The 16956-nt window shown below is 34.4% G+C and overlaps 1 protein-coding gene across 1 annotated transcript in view; it reads left to right on the forward strand.

Moving 5' to 3' along the window:
* The window catches only part of NEO1 (neogenin 1), a 212546-nt gene that overhangs the window by 109837 nt on the left and 85753 nt on the right, over nucleotides 1–16956 (forward strand). Inside the window, exon 8 of the mRNA XM_081831880.1 lies at nucleotides 11690–11759. Coding sequence (XP_081688006.1) covers nucleotides 11690–11759 — 70 coding nt within the window. The remainder of the gene's footprint in view (nucleotides 1–11689; nucleotides 11760–16956) is intronic.

Below are 16956 nucleotides of genomic sequence, written 5' to 3' on the forward strand. Positions count from 1 at the left end.
TCGCTTTTCTGATGAGTGAGTTGTTGCTCTTCTTTTCTTCGATCTCCTGTTGAGTTTGTAGGTGTTCAGAATGGTTTGATCCCTATCCAGCTGAATTCCTGAGAGGAGACGAAATCCAGGTCTCTTACTCCTCCGCCGTCTTGCTCCGCCCCCAAAGCAGTGAAGTTTTTAACAAAAACTTTTTTTTAACAAAAAAATTACAGTAGAATTGAAAATAAACTTGTAAGATCCTTATATCGCATATCAGATCATAATATATGAAGTAGACTGTGATCATTTAAAAATGCCTATCATAAAACTTAGGGGACCTACTAAAAAGTAGAGAAAGATTTGGCTAATAAGTCAATAGTGGAAATACAGTGGAATCTTAAGAATTAATCTAAAAGAAGTAAGGAAAAGAAAAAGGAAAAAATAAATGGGACAAATAAAAACAAGCAAGACAGTAAATTTGAATCTATATCAATTATTGCATTAAATATAAATCCTTTAGGGCTTAAAACAAGTCTCAAAACATTTAATAGCATTTAAATCATTCAAAGTATATTCTTTGACTTCAGTGGCATTAAACTAAAACTCAATAACAGATACTGGAAAATCCTCAAATATTTGGGAATTAAACAGCCTTCTAAATAATACATGGGTCAAAGAACAAGTCACAGGAAATTAGAAGCTATTTTGAACTGAATGAAAATACAACTTATCAAAATTTGTGGAATGCAGTTAACATAGTGTTTTGAAGGAAACTTTTATTTATTTATTATTATTATTTTTTAGATTTTTTATCCTAGAGAGAGAGCATGAGTGGGAGGGGCAGAGGGAGAGGGAGAGAGAATCCCAAGCAGACTCTGTGCTGAGCACAATGCCCAATCTCACAACCCTGAGATCAGGACCTGAACCAAAACAGTCGGATGCTTAACCAACTGCACCACCCAGGCACCTCTTGAAGGAAGCTTTTAAAAGCTAGATAAAAAAGAGCAAATTAAATCTAGAGCATTCAGAAGAAGAAAATGATAAAAGAAATAAATGAAATGGAAAACAAAGTAAATGAAACCAAGGGTGGTCCTTTGGAAAGATCAATTTAATTGGAATGTGTTTAACCACTCCAATCAAGAAAAACAAAATTACCAATATCAAGAATGAAAAATCCTATACGAATCCTATAGACTTTAAGAGGATATAAGGGAATATTAAGAACAACTTTATGCCAATAAGTTTAAAAAGAAAGTAATAGAGCTGGTTTGTTCAGGATGTAAAGCATCAGTTTAAGATGTGTTGGGTTTAGGTTATAATAGAAAACTAGGTAAAAATGTCTAGAATCAGAGGGCAGTTCATGTCAGATGATCAGGAAAGAGGTTGAAGAAGAGAACAATAGGCTTTGGTTTTGATAAATTTTAAGAGTTTTAACCAAACTCTTGTTACAAATTAAGGCAGCTAAGTATTTTATTTTCTTATATGTAGAGAATATTGTGTTCCCAGTTTTTATGTGGTAGTCTTTTACAGTATTGTAAATTAAAACTCCTTAACTCTCTCTTTAGTAAATGGAGTTATAAGGGATCATATATTATCTAGTCTTACTTCTCTGCCTTCATACGATTGTCTTAGCTAGAGTTCATCCTTGCATATTGTCTTGAAGATCTGCATGTATACCATTGCTATAATCTTTAGATAAACTTTGTACCATGTGTTTTTTTTTCTAATGATCAAAAAATTCATTCTTGTTTCTGTCTTAAACCACCACAGTTTTCTATGGACTTACATCTCAACCTCTTATTTTATATACTTAAAGATAGCATTTATTCCCTTACTGTTTTTTCCTTCTTATCATTTCCAGGTATTTAAATTATTTCTAATAGAACCTCTTCTATTCTGCTGATTCTAAAAAAATGTCTTTAATCTCTTTCTTGTGCACATCATTTAAAAAATATGGTGGCCTATAGGAAGCTGGGAAAAGAAACTTAAATGCACTTTATAATATTTGAATGTATGAAAAAGTGAAATCACAAATCAGTGTGGATTGAAAGATTCCTACATTACATGATATGTGGACAATTGGTGATTTGTAAAGAATTAAATTATGTATTTACCTTGTGTCAAAATAAAATATAGAGTTAAAATTTTAATTGAATCCTTAAAAATGTTGAAAGATGGTAGAAGAGTCTTGCCACTTGCTTTTACATATAAAAGAAGTAAGAATACAGATGGAAAGTTGGTATTTTAGGGTATAAAAATGTAATTCTTCTGTATATAAAGTATGAGAACTACTCTAAAGAGACAAGGTAGGGAAGAAATTTAATATTCCGAATATATAAGAGTGCATACAAATGGATATGATAAAATAATTAACATAAACATACAGTTCACAATAGAGCAAAGGTAATTTCTAAACATGACAAATGTTCCACTTCACAATCAAAGATGTAAGATTAAGTCAGTGAGATGTCGTTTTTGCCTAATGAAGATTTTATCTTTTAATGAACATTACATTATAATGGTTGGCTAGGGTGTGGTTAGGGTTGTTCCTTTCTGTCACTCAGTGAAAATATAAATTGTTACATCATTTACTAAAACCATTTTGACAATCATATTTTAAAAATTACCAACTCAACCCATTAATTGTTTTTTTAGGAATTTTTTCCTAAGAAAGAAATCAAAGATTTGGACAAAGACTGGTTTATATCAGCATTTGTAATTTAAAAAGAAAAAAATAGGGATAAATAGAGAAAGAATAGGAAAGGACTTGTCCCCAAATAGAGGAGGTAGTTAAAATAATTATAGTACAACATTGTGATGGAAAAGTTACTTGGCCATTAAAAAACCACTTCTCTGAACACTCTTTAATGGTATCAGAAAAAATCTTAGGGTATAATGTCAAGTAGAGAAGTAAAATACAAAACTATATATACCAAATAATCTGAACTTAGTTTAAAAAATTATATACACACATTTAGACATTCCCATACCAAAATGTTAACAGTGGTTATCTTTGGATACTAATATTTTTTCAATTTTCTAAAATAACCATATATTCCTTTCATAATCAGTAAAGGTTTTTTCATAACTTAATACGAAAGCTACCTTTCAGTGCTGAAATTTAGAAAATATACCAAACACATAATTTTGAGACTTCCTGCCAAAAACATCATAGATGGAAGAATTACAAACACTTCCCTTCATAAGAGTTGGGTTGCATTGCAGGAAGTAAACAGCAATTTCCAGTAGACCTCACTCCTGCCCCTGATTTGGTAGGACAAGTCCAAGAGGCTTGAGCAGCCTGAAGGAGGAAGAATAGAAACTGGCCTACTTTGAGCCGCTTTCCCTTTGCATTCATTACCATTGTGAATCTCCAAGAGTAAAGTAGAATGTGTGTATATAGCATTCCCAGATCTGTTTGACCATGGAACTTTTGTCTTTTTTTAAGTAGACCCATTACAATCTTAAAGAGCACAATTTGGGAAGCATTGATATAGAGATATTCAAAGGAGGGTGGACAAAATAGAGGTTGGCAAACAGTGGCCTTAGGCCAAGGCCAGCCAGCCTCCTGTTTTTGTAAGTAAAGTTTTATTGAGACACAGCCACACTTGTTTACTGATTGTCTGTGTCTGGTCTGTAGTTGTTTTCACACTGTACTGGCAGAGATGAGTAGTTTAGACAGAGATCATATGACCCACAAGCCTGAAATATTTACTCTGGCCCTTTACAGAAGGAGCTTGCCAAACACAGGCATAAATGATAGGAATCTTTCAGCCCTGATAGTTTGTGATTCTAAGTTATTTCTGGTCAGTGGAAGTCTGTTTCAGGTAAAAGTTTTTAAATAAAAAAAAGTTGGGGGTAGGTGGAAAAAGGCAGAAGAAGGGCAGGAGAGTCACAAATACAAGAATAACAGAAGAAAGTCAGACTTGGTGTGTGAATAACTAAGAAGTACGCAATGGTGACTGACTCCAAGGAGGAATTGTTTACAGAACTGCAAACCACAGAGAGTTTGCTAGCACATCTTTGTGGCTGATATCTGAGAGACACTTAAGTGCTAGAAACACCGTGGAGTAAATTTACTGAAAGTGGAGGGCGCCTGGGTGGCTCAGTTGGTTAAGCAACTGCCTTCGGCTCAGGTCAGGATCCTGGAGTCCCAGGATCAAATTCCGCATCAGGCTCCCTGCTCAGCAGGGAGTCTGCTTCTCCCTCTGACCCTCCACCCTCTCATGCTGTCTCTCTGTCATTCTCTCTCTCTCAATAAATAAATAAAAATCTTTAAAAAAAAAAAAATTTACTGAAAGTGGAAAGAGGGGTGCCTGGGTGGCTCAGTCGGTTAAGCCTCCAAGACTCTTGGTTTCATCTCAGGTCATGATCTCAGGGTCGTGAAATCGAGCCCCAAGTCGGGTTCTGTGCTCAGTATGGAGTCTGCTTGTCCCTCTCCCTCCTCCTTTGCCCTTGCCCTGGCTCATGCGTGTGGGCTCTCTCGCTTTCTCTCTCAAATAAATAAAATCTTAAAAGGGGGTGGGGGGAGAAATCTCTTGTGATGGTGTTTACCTTCATGCATCTGGTTTAAAAATAATATCAAAAGTATTTGAGCATCTTTGAGACCAAGTTTTATTTCTGTAGAGGGAATTTCCTGATTCCTACTGGGTACTGCCTATAATATTGGCCATCTGCCTGCTGGCTAGTGCTTGGTTGCAAGAAGGTACTTCGGAGCACCCACAATTGGCCTGTGATATAATTTGGACAGCATAGTTTTTAAGTTAATTATCACCTTTGAATGTAAAATGAAATTTTTTAATTATAGTTAAAATATATAAGACACTAAGAACAGTGTCTTATATAAGCAACAACACTAGGAAGCAAAATTTCTAATTGGGAAGTAGAATTCGAGAATGAGTATGTTTCAAACATACTTTCTTTTTATTCCTCCAGCTTTATTGAGATATAATCCACATTTAACATTGTGTAAATTTAAGGTGTATTGTAAAATGTTTAACACAGTAAGGTTAGGTAACACATTTTTTACCTCACATAATCAGCATTTCCTTATTGTTATGGGAAGAACATGGTGAGTTCAACTCTCCTACAACTTTTAGTTACACGGTATAGTATTGTTTACTAGAGTCGCATTCCATCCCTAGACCTTATTCCTTCCTAAATGGAGGTTTGTACCCTTTAACCAACATCTCCCTATTTCCCTCACCCTTCAGTCCCTGGTAATCGTTACTCTACTCTGTGTTTCTAGGAGTTCAGTGTCAAACATAACTTTCTTTTATTTAAAATGCTATTTTTAATATTTACTTTTATGCATTTCTAGGAACAGCAGCTCTTGATTTTAGAAGATCTTGTAGTTTTAAAAACATTTAATCATAACTATTTTTATTTGCTGCCAGTTAAATTAATATTATCTGTCATTTTGTGCTCAAATACTTTATCTTATCATTGTCTACTGAATGATTTTTTTTTTAAGTATTGGCATTATAAATTACTGCAGTTAAGAGTAGTAAGAATTGGGGTGCCTGGGTGGCTCAGTCGTTAAGTGTCTGCCTTCGGCTTAGGTCATGATCCCAGGGTCCTGGGATCGAGCACCGCGTCGGGCTCCCTGCTCAGTAGGAAGCCTGCTTCTCCCTCTCCCACTCCCCCTGCTTGTGTTCCCTCTCTCACTGTGTCTGTCTGTCAAATAAATAAATAAAAAATCTTAAAAAAAAAAAAAAGAGTAGTAAGAATTAAGTAAAATGTGTTTTGTCCATTAACTTTTTATTAGCCTTTCTTCCTGTCACTTTGAATTTAAAAATAGATTCCAGAATTATCTTGTAAGATTTAAATTCAAAAACACAAGAGTTTTTTTTCTTTGTACATTCATTCATAGCAAGGCTGATACTTGGCAGTTTTTTAGTTCCAATAAGGGAAGATGGGTTGGTGAAAAGTGAGTAACATGAATTTGTTTTTAGTAAAGGAAATTCATACTTTACCAACTCATTAAATGACTTCTAGGATATTATGGCCATGAGAGATAAGGATACATATTGAGCTTTACTTTTTTTTTTTTTGACAAATATTTCCAAAAAAATTCCATATAGTATCTAAGGTAAATATTGAATAATAGAAGTTCTGGAATAAGTGACTAATGACCTGGCATGATTAAATGTTGGCTAGATAGTAGGAAATCATTAGTCATTAGTGGAATATTTTAAGTCTGAAACACTAGGATGTATGATAGTTGGTGTTGATTTTATTTTATTTTTTGAATATTGATTTTAACCAAAGGATAAATTCTAATCAGTTATTTTGCTTTTTTATAGTAGTAATTATAACTTAAAGAAAAGTTTTAACTCAAGACAGCTATGATGAAATTTGACTTCTTAATTGTGAATTCCATGGCTAGGAACTTTCCGTGATTGAAAATGCATCTAATGTCAATGCCTGGGTTCTAATTCTTGTCTGCCATTAACTTGCTGAGTGATTGGTTCAGGTATTGAAATTCTCTGATTTTTATTTTCTGCAAAATGAAGGGTTTAGGTTATATGACTTCCTTATATTCTATTAAATGCAGCTGTTTTAGAAATATTATATGTATTAGGGGTACATGGATGGCAGTCAGTTAAGTGTCTGCCTTATGCACAGGTTGTGATTCCATCCTGGGTTCGAGCCCCAATTCGGGCTCCCTGCTCAGTGGGGAGCCTACTTCTCCCTCTCCCTCTGGCCCCCACTCATGCTTGCTCTCTCTCTAGGGCTCTCTCTGTCAAAATAAATAAAATCTTTTTAAAAATTAAAAAAAAGAAATATATGCATTAAATATAAGATGAATTTCAGAACATTTTTTCTGTCTAGGTATTGAAATAGATACTGTTTGCAGAAAGTCGGGGCATTGCAGTTACTTGCCACAATATGTGTAGTGAAACAAACCTCATACTAAAGATCTGAATTACTGGCTTCATGTCCCAGCCCCACTATAGATGAGGTAGTTAATCTCTCTGAACATCATTTTCCTTATCTGTAAGTATAAACAGTAATCTCTGCACAGCACACCTCTGACAGGCAAATAGAATGCTAAAGTTGACCCTTGAACAACATGGAGATTAAGGGTGCTGACCTCCCTGCACAATCAAAAACCTGTATATAATTTGATACCCCCAAAACTTAACTAGTAATAACCTATTGTTGGCTGGAAGCCTTTACCAGTAAGGTAAGCTGTCAATTAACACATATTTTATACGTTATATGTATTTTAGGCTATATTCTTAAAATAAAGTAAGCTAGAGCACAGAAACTGTTAAGAAAATAATAAGAGAAAATACACTTGCAGTACTGTACTGTATTTATCCAAAAAAAAAAAAATTGTGCATAAGTGGACCTGCACAGTTCAACCCATGTTGTTCAAGAGCCAACTGTATATGTAAAGCATTTTGTAAATTGTAAATACTCTGTAACTCTAAGGTAATAGTAATTTGAAGGAATGTACAAAGGCAAAGCTACTGACTGGGATTTTAGTAGTCAACATTAAATTCAAATGAAGATAAAAGGTTAACTTCACAAAGCAAGGTTTGAGAACTTTTTCAAGTAGACAACAGTAATCCATTTAATATTCAGTTAGAACATTTGGATTTGCAAAATAAGAAAAAAATCTTGTGTGACCAGATTGCAGGGCATCTGAAATGGTTTGCTTAAAACTAAACTTGCACAAAATAGTTTTAAATAAACATAACGCATGTTCATTGTCAAAAATAAGAATGTGTAATTGACTGAAATAAAACTGTACCTTTTAACCCTTCCCTTAATCTCACTTTCTAGAGATAGCCCTTGTTAACAAACATTGTGTATTTATTCATTCAGTATTTGTTGAGAAAAATTCCATATGCTGTATGAAATTGTGTATTCATTGTGCTAAGTGGTGGGGATGAAATTGCCAACAAGCAGGCATGAGTCTCTGCCCTCATAGTGCTTATGTACTGTAAGCACATGCGGACATTGAGCAAGTAAATAAATAAATAAAATAATTATAGATTTTATGCCTACTTAAAGGAAATGAAAAGAATGCTCTGATAAAGAATTAATGAGGGTATATAGGGAGTTAAACAGGACAGAGAAGGCCTCTCTGATGGGATATGTCAGTTGAGACCCAAGCCTTAGAGGAAGCCGGTATGTGTGTATTTTATATACTCACACATACATAGACACACATGATGTATTACCTTTTTATTTGCAGAAGTGAAATCATATTTTTTGTGACTTTACTGAACAATGTTTTATGGACATGGTGGTACTTACAGGTTTACCTTTTTTTCTTTTTTTACCTGCTCTTTTATCATCAGACTGGAATATGAGGAGACTTAGTTTTTGTGTTCTTGATGGCAGTGTAAATTTTTTTGAAATGCAGTTTAATAATTTAGAATTCATATTCAAATAACCCTATTTATATAAATTTATCTTGCATGTATAGCTACCAAGTATTTAAAGATATTTATGTTAGATGAGGGTAAACCTGGAGACAGTGTGGTCCATGCAGTTAATAAGGGGGCTGATTAAATAACATGAATACAATGGAACACTTAGGTAGCTGTTAAAAAATAAGGTAGGTCTGTGTAAGGTAAATACGGTAGATGTGGAAAAATATCTGAGTTATATTATTATTTAAGTTGCAGAAAAGTATATGTAGTCTGATTTCATTTGTAGAAGAGATAAGACAGAAGGATAAACAGTTGATCCTTCAACAATACCTGTGAACGGGGGCTAGAGGCACCAACCTCCATGCAGTCAAAAACCTGCCTATAACTTTTGACTCCCTGGAAACTTTACTAATCCTGCAAACCATGAGATTACCTTTTACGGCAGTACACAATTTGCTGGAGAGGTGAACTGCTTATGCAGAGATGATTGGTGTCACACAGGGATGATTAGCTTCACACAGTGTTTTAAGTGGAAACTTGCAACATCTTTGCTCACCACAGTGGCAACAAGAGGTGGCTACAAAATTATTACGGTAGCACAGTATGCACTACAGTTAATTTTATGAGTTACAATTTAATACTGTCTTTACATTTGCTTACATTTTTCTCAAATGCAAATGGCACCATGAATAGTCTGTGTGTGCATAAGTTTTGATAAATTTTAACTTCGTGTATTTTACGAGACCAGTGCTCTAACCCCTGAGCTATGGAGCCTACTTCGTGTATTTTAAATTTGTGTATGTTTTATGGTAGTAAATTATATAATAGACTAGTATTTACATATATGTTATATATTCATGACATACCTAACTTTTTCTTAATTTTTTTGGATATTTCTAGGCTGTGAGGTTCCATCTGTGAATTTTTTCAAATTGTTGCAAATCTCCAAAAAAATTCTAATATATTTATTGAAAAAAAATCCACGTATTAAGTGAACTGTGCATTTCCAACCTGTGTTGTTCAAGGGTCTACTGTTGATGTATATGTGCTTGTATGTATAACAAAGTTTTATAAATCTACACAACAATCTGTTAATTGTGCTTATATCTGTGGAGTGAGGTTGAAAATGTCTGAAGGTGGCAAGGGAAGGACAAACAATGTATTGTAAACATTTGAAAAGCCAAATTTAAATTTTTATTTAAAATTTAAAAATTAAATTTGGAATATTGCAATCAGGTGTGTAGACATAGTGATTTTACTTCGTTAGGATAGTTTAAAACTTTTTGAGTTTTTATTTCTTGAAAACAAAATGCTATGGGAGAAAAATAAATAGGTTGCTTAGAGTATTTGGCAACTATCTCCAGATATTTTCTTATCTTCAAATATAATATCTTCTATTATAACATTTTTTTCCTGGAAGATGAATCATGTCATGTAAGTGCTAAGACCGTGCTAAGACAGGTATAGTTTATTAATATATTAAAGCAAATTTGTTTTCTTAAACCAAGTATTTTATTGAGTATGTGTACTGTGTAAAAAGAGATTCCTAGTTACCTAGCAGAGACCCCTAATACATAGACCAGAAGGAGAGAGAATATAAAATCGTAGAGTCTGGTTAGAAGGGATCTTAGAGATCCAAGTGTCTAGTTTAGCTGAGCTGGACACTCAGTTCTAAGTGAATTGCCTTATATCACATCGCTAGTTAGCATCAAAGTCAGGGCTGATATCTATGTTTTCAGTTTCAGAATTCACTGTTGAATGTTTTCAAGACAAAGATCATTTACAGTCTTTTAATTTCAAGTGCAGTCCTTTGAATCTATTGTGGTTACACTTATGGACAAGCTTTGTCAAGTGTACCATTTTGCAAGGGTGACCATGCATCTAGTGTGCCTGAGACAGTCCTAGTTTATGTCTTTTGTCCCAGCATAATTATCAAAAGTGCTTTCTTCTCATTCTCATAGTTATCTGGCCCTGGACAGTATATTCTGCAGTTGTTCCAATTATTGCCAATTTATTGAATCTGAAGGGCTGTGAACAGTACCAGGGTAGAGATTTTGAATTATGAATCTAAAGAATTGCAGTGCAAGCTGTGCTAAATGGCAGAGTACTGCTGTAATTCTGAATGGTAAGAAATGACAGACAAGGATGGCTTCTTGAAGAATTTGGCGTTTGAGCTGAGCACAGAAGGAAGAGTAAGACTGTAGATTGGTCAGGTTACACAAAGATGAAAAAGAATGACATTTAGGATGTATAAGTAAGAAGGCTCAAAGTGCATTTGAAGAAGAGCTTACCAGTGTTCAGAAAGTAGGAATACAAGAATATACATCGTGGAAGGTGTATCTAGACCAGTTTATTTAATACCAGGTCAGAAGGCTGGGTGGGATTTGCTGAGTAGCTAGAATACCCCAGCAATTTTTAGGTACATGAAGAAACAAGTAACACTTTGTGTACAAGTAGTACACAAGGATTGGTCTATTGGAGGTGTGTTGACTGAGTTGAGAGAGAAAAATATAAAATCTGTGGTACTGATTAGAAGAATTGTGTGCCACATCAGATAGGATATTTAAGACCCTCAACTGGGTATTGACAGTGGAAAGAGAAACTCTTATCCCTCAGTGGCACATACATGGTAAATATTTAATAAATGTCAGATAGATGTTCCTACAAAGGAAGAGAAGACAAGATTTGTAATTTTTTGGATACTTAAGGGAGAGAAAAAGATTTAAGTTTCACACTAAATACAAGCAGAGAGATTCTCTGTATAAGTCCAAGGTTATGATCTTAGTCTACTTAGTTGTCCCCATTACTGTTGAGTTGTGCTGTAATAATTGCTCTGTTTTTAGAGAGCTTTGGAGAGGTAGAAATATAATTAAAATATGATTTGTTTGTTTAATGTTTAACATTTCATCTTTGACAAAAGTCATGAATTTTGAGGCCATAACTTGTGAGATCCAGGTAATAACTTAGTGCCTCAATTATGAATTTTGGTTTTAAGCAATTAAATAAAAGTTCAGTAAATGACCTTTCTGGACACAAAGATGGATTTAGACATTATCAGAGAGCCAGCTTGAATTTTAATTTGGTGCTGTTATTTTGTTATAAAGAAAGAATCCATTATGCAGTGCTAAAACACCAGAAGGAAGATAGTATGTCTGAATTATCTTTTAATTGGTAGCTATATTTAAGAGTCGATTACATTACACAATAATATCATAGTTGGCAGAATATCATTTGGGTCTAAAAGACATCACTGACAATCTGGCTGCTTATAGACTTTATTTCATGTAGTTTCAATGCTGGATCAGTGTGTTTTTCATTTTTGGTTATAGTGCTGTTGGTGTTGAGAACAACTCCCATTTTGATGCACTCTTAAGAGATCACCAGAAATTAAAAAGTATGGTATAATTTGATACGCATTTTGAGTTAGGTTTTCCTATAGTATTAGCATTTTAAATGCTACTACTACATCGTAACTACTGTAATACTGTCCTCATATGTATGCATATCTTAAGAAACAACCTTTATTTATCACCAGAATCACTCCCTGAGTTTCCTCATCTACAGTGTGTACCTGAGCATTGTAGACCTCAAATATAAAAAGAATGTGAAGAGATTTTTTAGCTGGATTCTAGTATGATGACAAATTTCTCCTAATTTTTAGGATTCCTCTTCATTTTACATTCCTTTACTACAAACTAAGTAATTGATGTTTCTTGTCAAACTTCAAGATCTGGATTAAGTACTGCTGAATCCTATCACTTTTTATATAATCTGAGGAAATAAAAACTGCTAGAATTTGGGCTTCTGAATCTGAATCTTAAAAAAATGCTAATGCTCTTTATCTCTCAGCTATGTCTTGGAAAACTAGTTGTGATTAGAGTTAATGTAAATCATTAAGCACGTTGGAACAAAGTCAGTTTTCTCTTTTTATTGGCCTAAATGGGTAACAAGCAAAAATATCTTTACACATTTTGTCTTTCCTTTTTTCTGGGGTGTTATAATCTTATTGAGGAGACAGCGTTTTGATTTAGGATGAAAGGAGAGAAGGTGATCTTTTTTCCGGGCTCACTGCTGTGGTAGGTGCGTCATTAGCATCTGGCACACCTTTTTTAATGAGTGCTTTTGATGTCAGGAAAATGTCAGATGACTTCCTTAAAATTGAAACATCTCTCCTGCACACAAGAATGGGAGGAGTATTTTGTGTTCATTTTATTTTATAACTTCCTTCAACTGTTTATATAAGTCATTTATTTAAACCAGCAGTTGACTGCAAGGGCTGCTTATCAGAGAACACACCTACCAAAACTCTCCAATAGAGTGCGTTCCTCTGATAGCGGATGAGTTCTTCTCTACCTTTGGGATTTAGTTCCTCAGAGGAAGAGCTCTAAAGTCTGTGGGATCATCACATGCAACTTTTATTCCCTTGCTTTGAAATTATTTGAATACTCAAAATATGTAGCCTTGGTAAAGGATTTTTATGAGTTTATGTTCACATTGCATTGTGCCCCTCACCAGTCTCCTAGCTGTTTAGCAGCTGTGCTGGTGGACATTTCAGGTATTTGCATAGTTTGGAATTATTTCATTTTGGAGTGTGCTGTTCTCTCACAACCCTGGAAGACTGTTACTAAATTCATAAGCACCAACTTCCATTGGGCCTCAGATACCTGCAAGATCCTATTAGGTTTTTCTAGTCTACTTCCTTCCCCTTTCTTGCATATCAATTATTTTAAAAACTCTATGCTCTTCATTGGACATTCTTTCCTGCAGACCTACTCTTTTACTGCCAGCAGTTGACCACATTTCTCAATTCATTGGAATTTGAGATTCTTTTTGTGCTGTAATGCATGGTCAGTTTTTTGATGACAGTTCTGTGGGTGTTATGTTTGCTGCTATTACAGTTTGTAAATGTCTATTAGATCAAACTTGTTAATTGTGTTTGTAAACTCCTTTAGAGCCTTACCTAATTTTTTTGTCTACTTGATCTGCCGATTTTTAAGAAAATAAATTTCTATGAAAGGTATGGTTGCAGATTTGTTCAGTTCTTGTATTTCTAACTACCTTTGCTTTGTATATTCAGAAGCTGTGTTATTAATGCATTTGGGATTATGACTTACTTTCCTTGTGGATTATCGTGTTTCATCAAATCTAAGAAGATAAAATGCATCCTGATTTCATAGACTTTAAAATGTGTGAAAAAGTATATCATAGAATCTAGAAAACATGGTATTTATTTTTATCAGCAGGAAACATTCATTTTTCCCTGATTAATTCTTGTTACCTTCAATTATGTTTTGTTTGATATTGACATTACTAAACCTACTTTCTTCTTAATAGCATTGCCTGATAAATACTTTCTTTTATTTTCAAACTTTTGGTGTCCTTTTTTTTATTGACTGTAGACAGCTTTACACTTATTTTTATGTCCTTGTGAGTCCTGCCAACCCATCTTAATTGGTTTCTATTTATCAAATGGTTACCTTTAAAATTTTTATGTACATATTGAGCCATATTTTTTTTAGCAGCACTTAGGGTTAACCATGATCTCTTCCTCCTCACCAGATAATTAAATACTTCATCACGCTTTCACTGCCTTCTTCACACACTGGGCCTTCTCCCCAGATACATTCTTTGCACTACAATTTCCACTTTCTTGGGTTTGTTGTTTTAATTTACTTTGCTAGAGTGTACCTGGAAGTAAATTTCTCAGAAAGGGTGTGTGAAAAGTAAATTTAAGACCCCATATCTGAAAATATAATATTTGCTCTCATACAAAGCTTCATTATCTTTTTAGTATACTCTTTGGAATCTTTTTCTTGTTCATATAATAGTCGTCTGTTTTATTCTCTGTAAGCTATGGAATTTCTATCTTTCATCCTTTGAATTCTGCATTTTTATGATACGGATTATTTTCTTCCTCCACCTCCAATTCATACTGTCCAGCATTGAGTGGTCCCTTTAAAACAGACTTCCATCTAGGGGTGCCTGGGTGGCTCAGTCGGTTAAGCGTCCTACTCTTGATCTCAGCTCAGGTCTTGATCTCAGGGTCGTGAGTTCAAGCCCCATGTTAGGCTCAGCATGGAGCCTACTTAAAAAAATAAAAATAAAAATAAATACACACAATAAAACACACTTATATGTGTTTAGTTCCAGAAAAATTTTATGATGTTAAATATTTGACCATTTATTGCTCTTGCTGCTTTTTCTTTTATCTCCTCTTAAACTTTTCCTTTACATGTCACTTGTACTTGAGTGTTTTGTTCTGGCAAAATCCCTAGAATTACTTTGCAGTCTACTAATTTGATCTTTATTTAGGTCCAATTTTCTTTTCTATCTGTATTTTTTAATAAACCTTTAATTTTAGAATAGCTTTAGATTTATAGAAGAGTTATGAAGATAGTACAAAGAGTTCTTACACATTCCACACCATTTCCCCTGTTGTTAACAATGTAAGATGTTAACAACATCTTGGTTGGTATTGGTATTTTTCACAGTTAATTAAACAATATAATGTAAACATACATTTTTTTGTTAACTAAAATTCATACTTTATTCGTATTTCCTTAGTTTTTATCTTACGTCCTTTTTGTTTATCCAGTCCTATCCAGAATGCCACATTACATTTAGTCATCATATCTCGTTAGACTCCTCTTGGCTGTGATAGTCTCTCAGAGTTTCCTTGTTTTCGATGACCTTAACAGTTTGAAGGAGCATTGGTCAGATATTCTGTAGAATGTGCTTTTATTAAGAATTGTCTTGATATTGGGCGCCTGGGTGGCTCAGTCGTTAAGCGTCTGCCTTCGGCTCAGGTCATGATCCCAGGGTCCTGGGATCGAGTCCCACATCGGGCTCCCTGTTCGGCGGGAAGCCTGCTTCTCCCTCTCCCACTCCCCCTGCTTGTGTTCCCTCTCTCACTGTGCCTCTCTCTGTCAAATAAATAAATAAAATCTTAAAAAAAAAAAAAAGAATTGTCTTGATATTTTTCTCATGATTATACTGGGAATATTGTTTTGGGGGAGGAGGACCAAAGAGGTAAATTTTCATTCTCATCACATCATATCAAGGTATAAGCTATCAACATGACTGACCAGTGTGGATGTTGACCCTGATCACTTGGCTGAGAGTAGTACTTCGCAGGTGTCTCCACTGTGAAGTGACTTCTCTTTTACTTTTCTGTATCATACACTTTGGAAGAAGTCACTGTACACAGCCCACGCTTATGGAGTTGGGAGTCACACACCACTTCCTTTTGGACAGAGTATCTACATAAACTATTTTAAATTCTTCTGTTCAGGAGATTGTTCTCCCCCATATATTTATTCAGTCATTTGCTAATATTTTCCTAAGGATTTTTGCATCTGTGTTCATGAGATACACTGGTTTTTAGTTTTCTGGTAACAGTTTTGATATTAAGATAATGCTTTATAGAATGACTTGGTAAGTGTTCTTTCTGTTTCTATTTTTGCAAAGATATTATGGGGCATTAGTATTATTTGTCCTTTGTGAAATTCACCAGTGAATTCACCAGTGAAACTGTCTGGGCCTGGTGCTTTCTTTATAGAAGTTTTAAATTGGGGCACCTGGGTGGCACATACGGTTAAGCAAACGACTCTTGGTTTCAGCTCAGGGCATGATCTTGAGGTCGTGAGATCAAGCCCTGCATTGGGCTCAGCTCGGAGTCTGCTAGAGACACTCTCTCCCTCTGCCTCTCCACACTACTCACTGTCTCGCTCTCAAAAATAAATAAATCTTTTTTTAAAAAAAGAAAGTTTTAAATTATTGACTTCATTTCTTTAATAGTCATAGGGCTGTTGAAGTTATCTATTTCTTCTTGTGTGAGTTCTCATAGCTCATGTTTTTTTTAAGTATTTGGTCTGTTTTATCTAAGTTACTGAAATGTGGACATAGAGTTATTTGTAGTATCCCCTTATTATCCTTTTAATGCCTGTGAGAGCAAGGGTGATGGCCCTCCTTTCATACCTGGTATTAGTAATTTGTGGCTCTTTATTTTTTTCTTGGTGCCTGGCTAGAGTTTATCAGTTTATTGATATTTTCAAATAAGCAGCTTTTAGTCTTGCTTTTTGTGTTGTTTTCCTGTTTTCATTTTCATTAATACTGTTCTAATTTTTATTATTTCATTTTTTCTTCTTGATTTAGGCTTAATTTGCTCTTCTTTCTGTAGTTTCCTAAGGTAGAAACTTAGGTTACAGACTTAAGGTTTTTTTTTTCTTTTTTAATGTAGCATTAATGCTGTAAACTTTCTCTAAACACTGCCTTTGTTGTTTCCCACAAAGTTTAATAAGTTGCATTTTCATTTTCTTTCAGTTCAAAATATTTTCTAGTTTTCTGTGTGTCTCCCCCTTTGACCCATGTATTATTTAGATGTGTATTTATTTTTAAATATTTGGGGGTTTCTCATCTATATTTCTGTTACTTATTTCTAGATTAACTCACTGTGGTCAGAGAACATACTTTTTTTTTGTTAATGACCATACATTACATCATTAGTTTTTGATGTAGTGTTCCATGATTCGTTGTTTGCGTATAACACCCAGTGCTCCATTCAATATGTGCCCTCTTTAATACCCATCACCAGGCT

This window comes from Leptonychotes weddellii, chromosome 9, assembly GCF_054177405.1.
Source record: "Leptonychotes weddellii isolate Sample4059 chromosome 9, ASM5417740v2, whole genome shotgun sequence".
Lineage (NCBI taxonomy): Eukaryota > Metazoa > Chordata > Mammalia > Carnivora > Phocidae > Leptonychotes > Leptonychotes weddellii.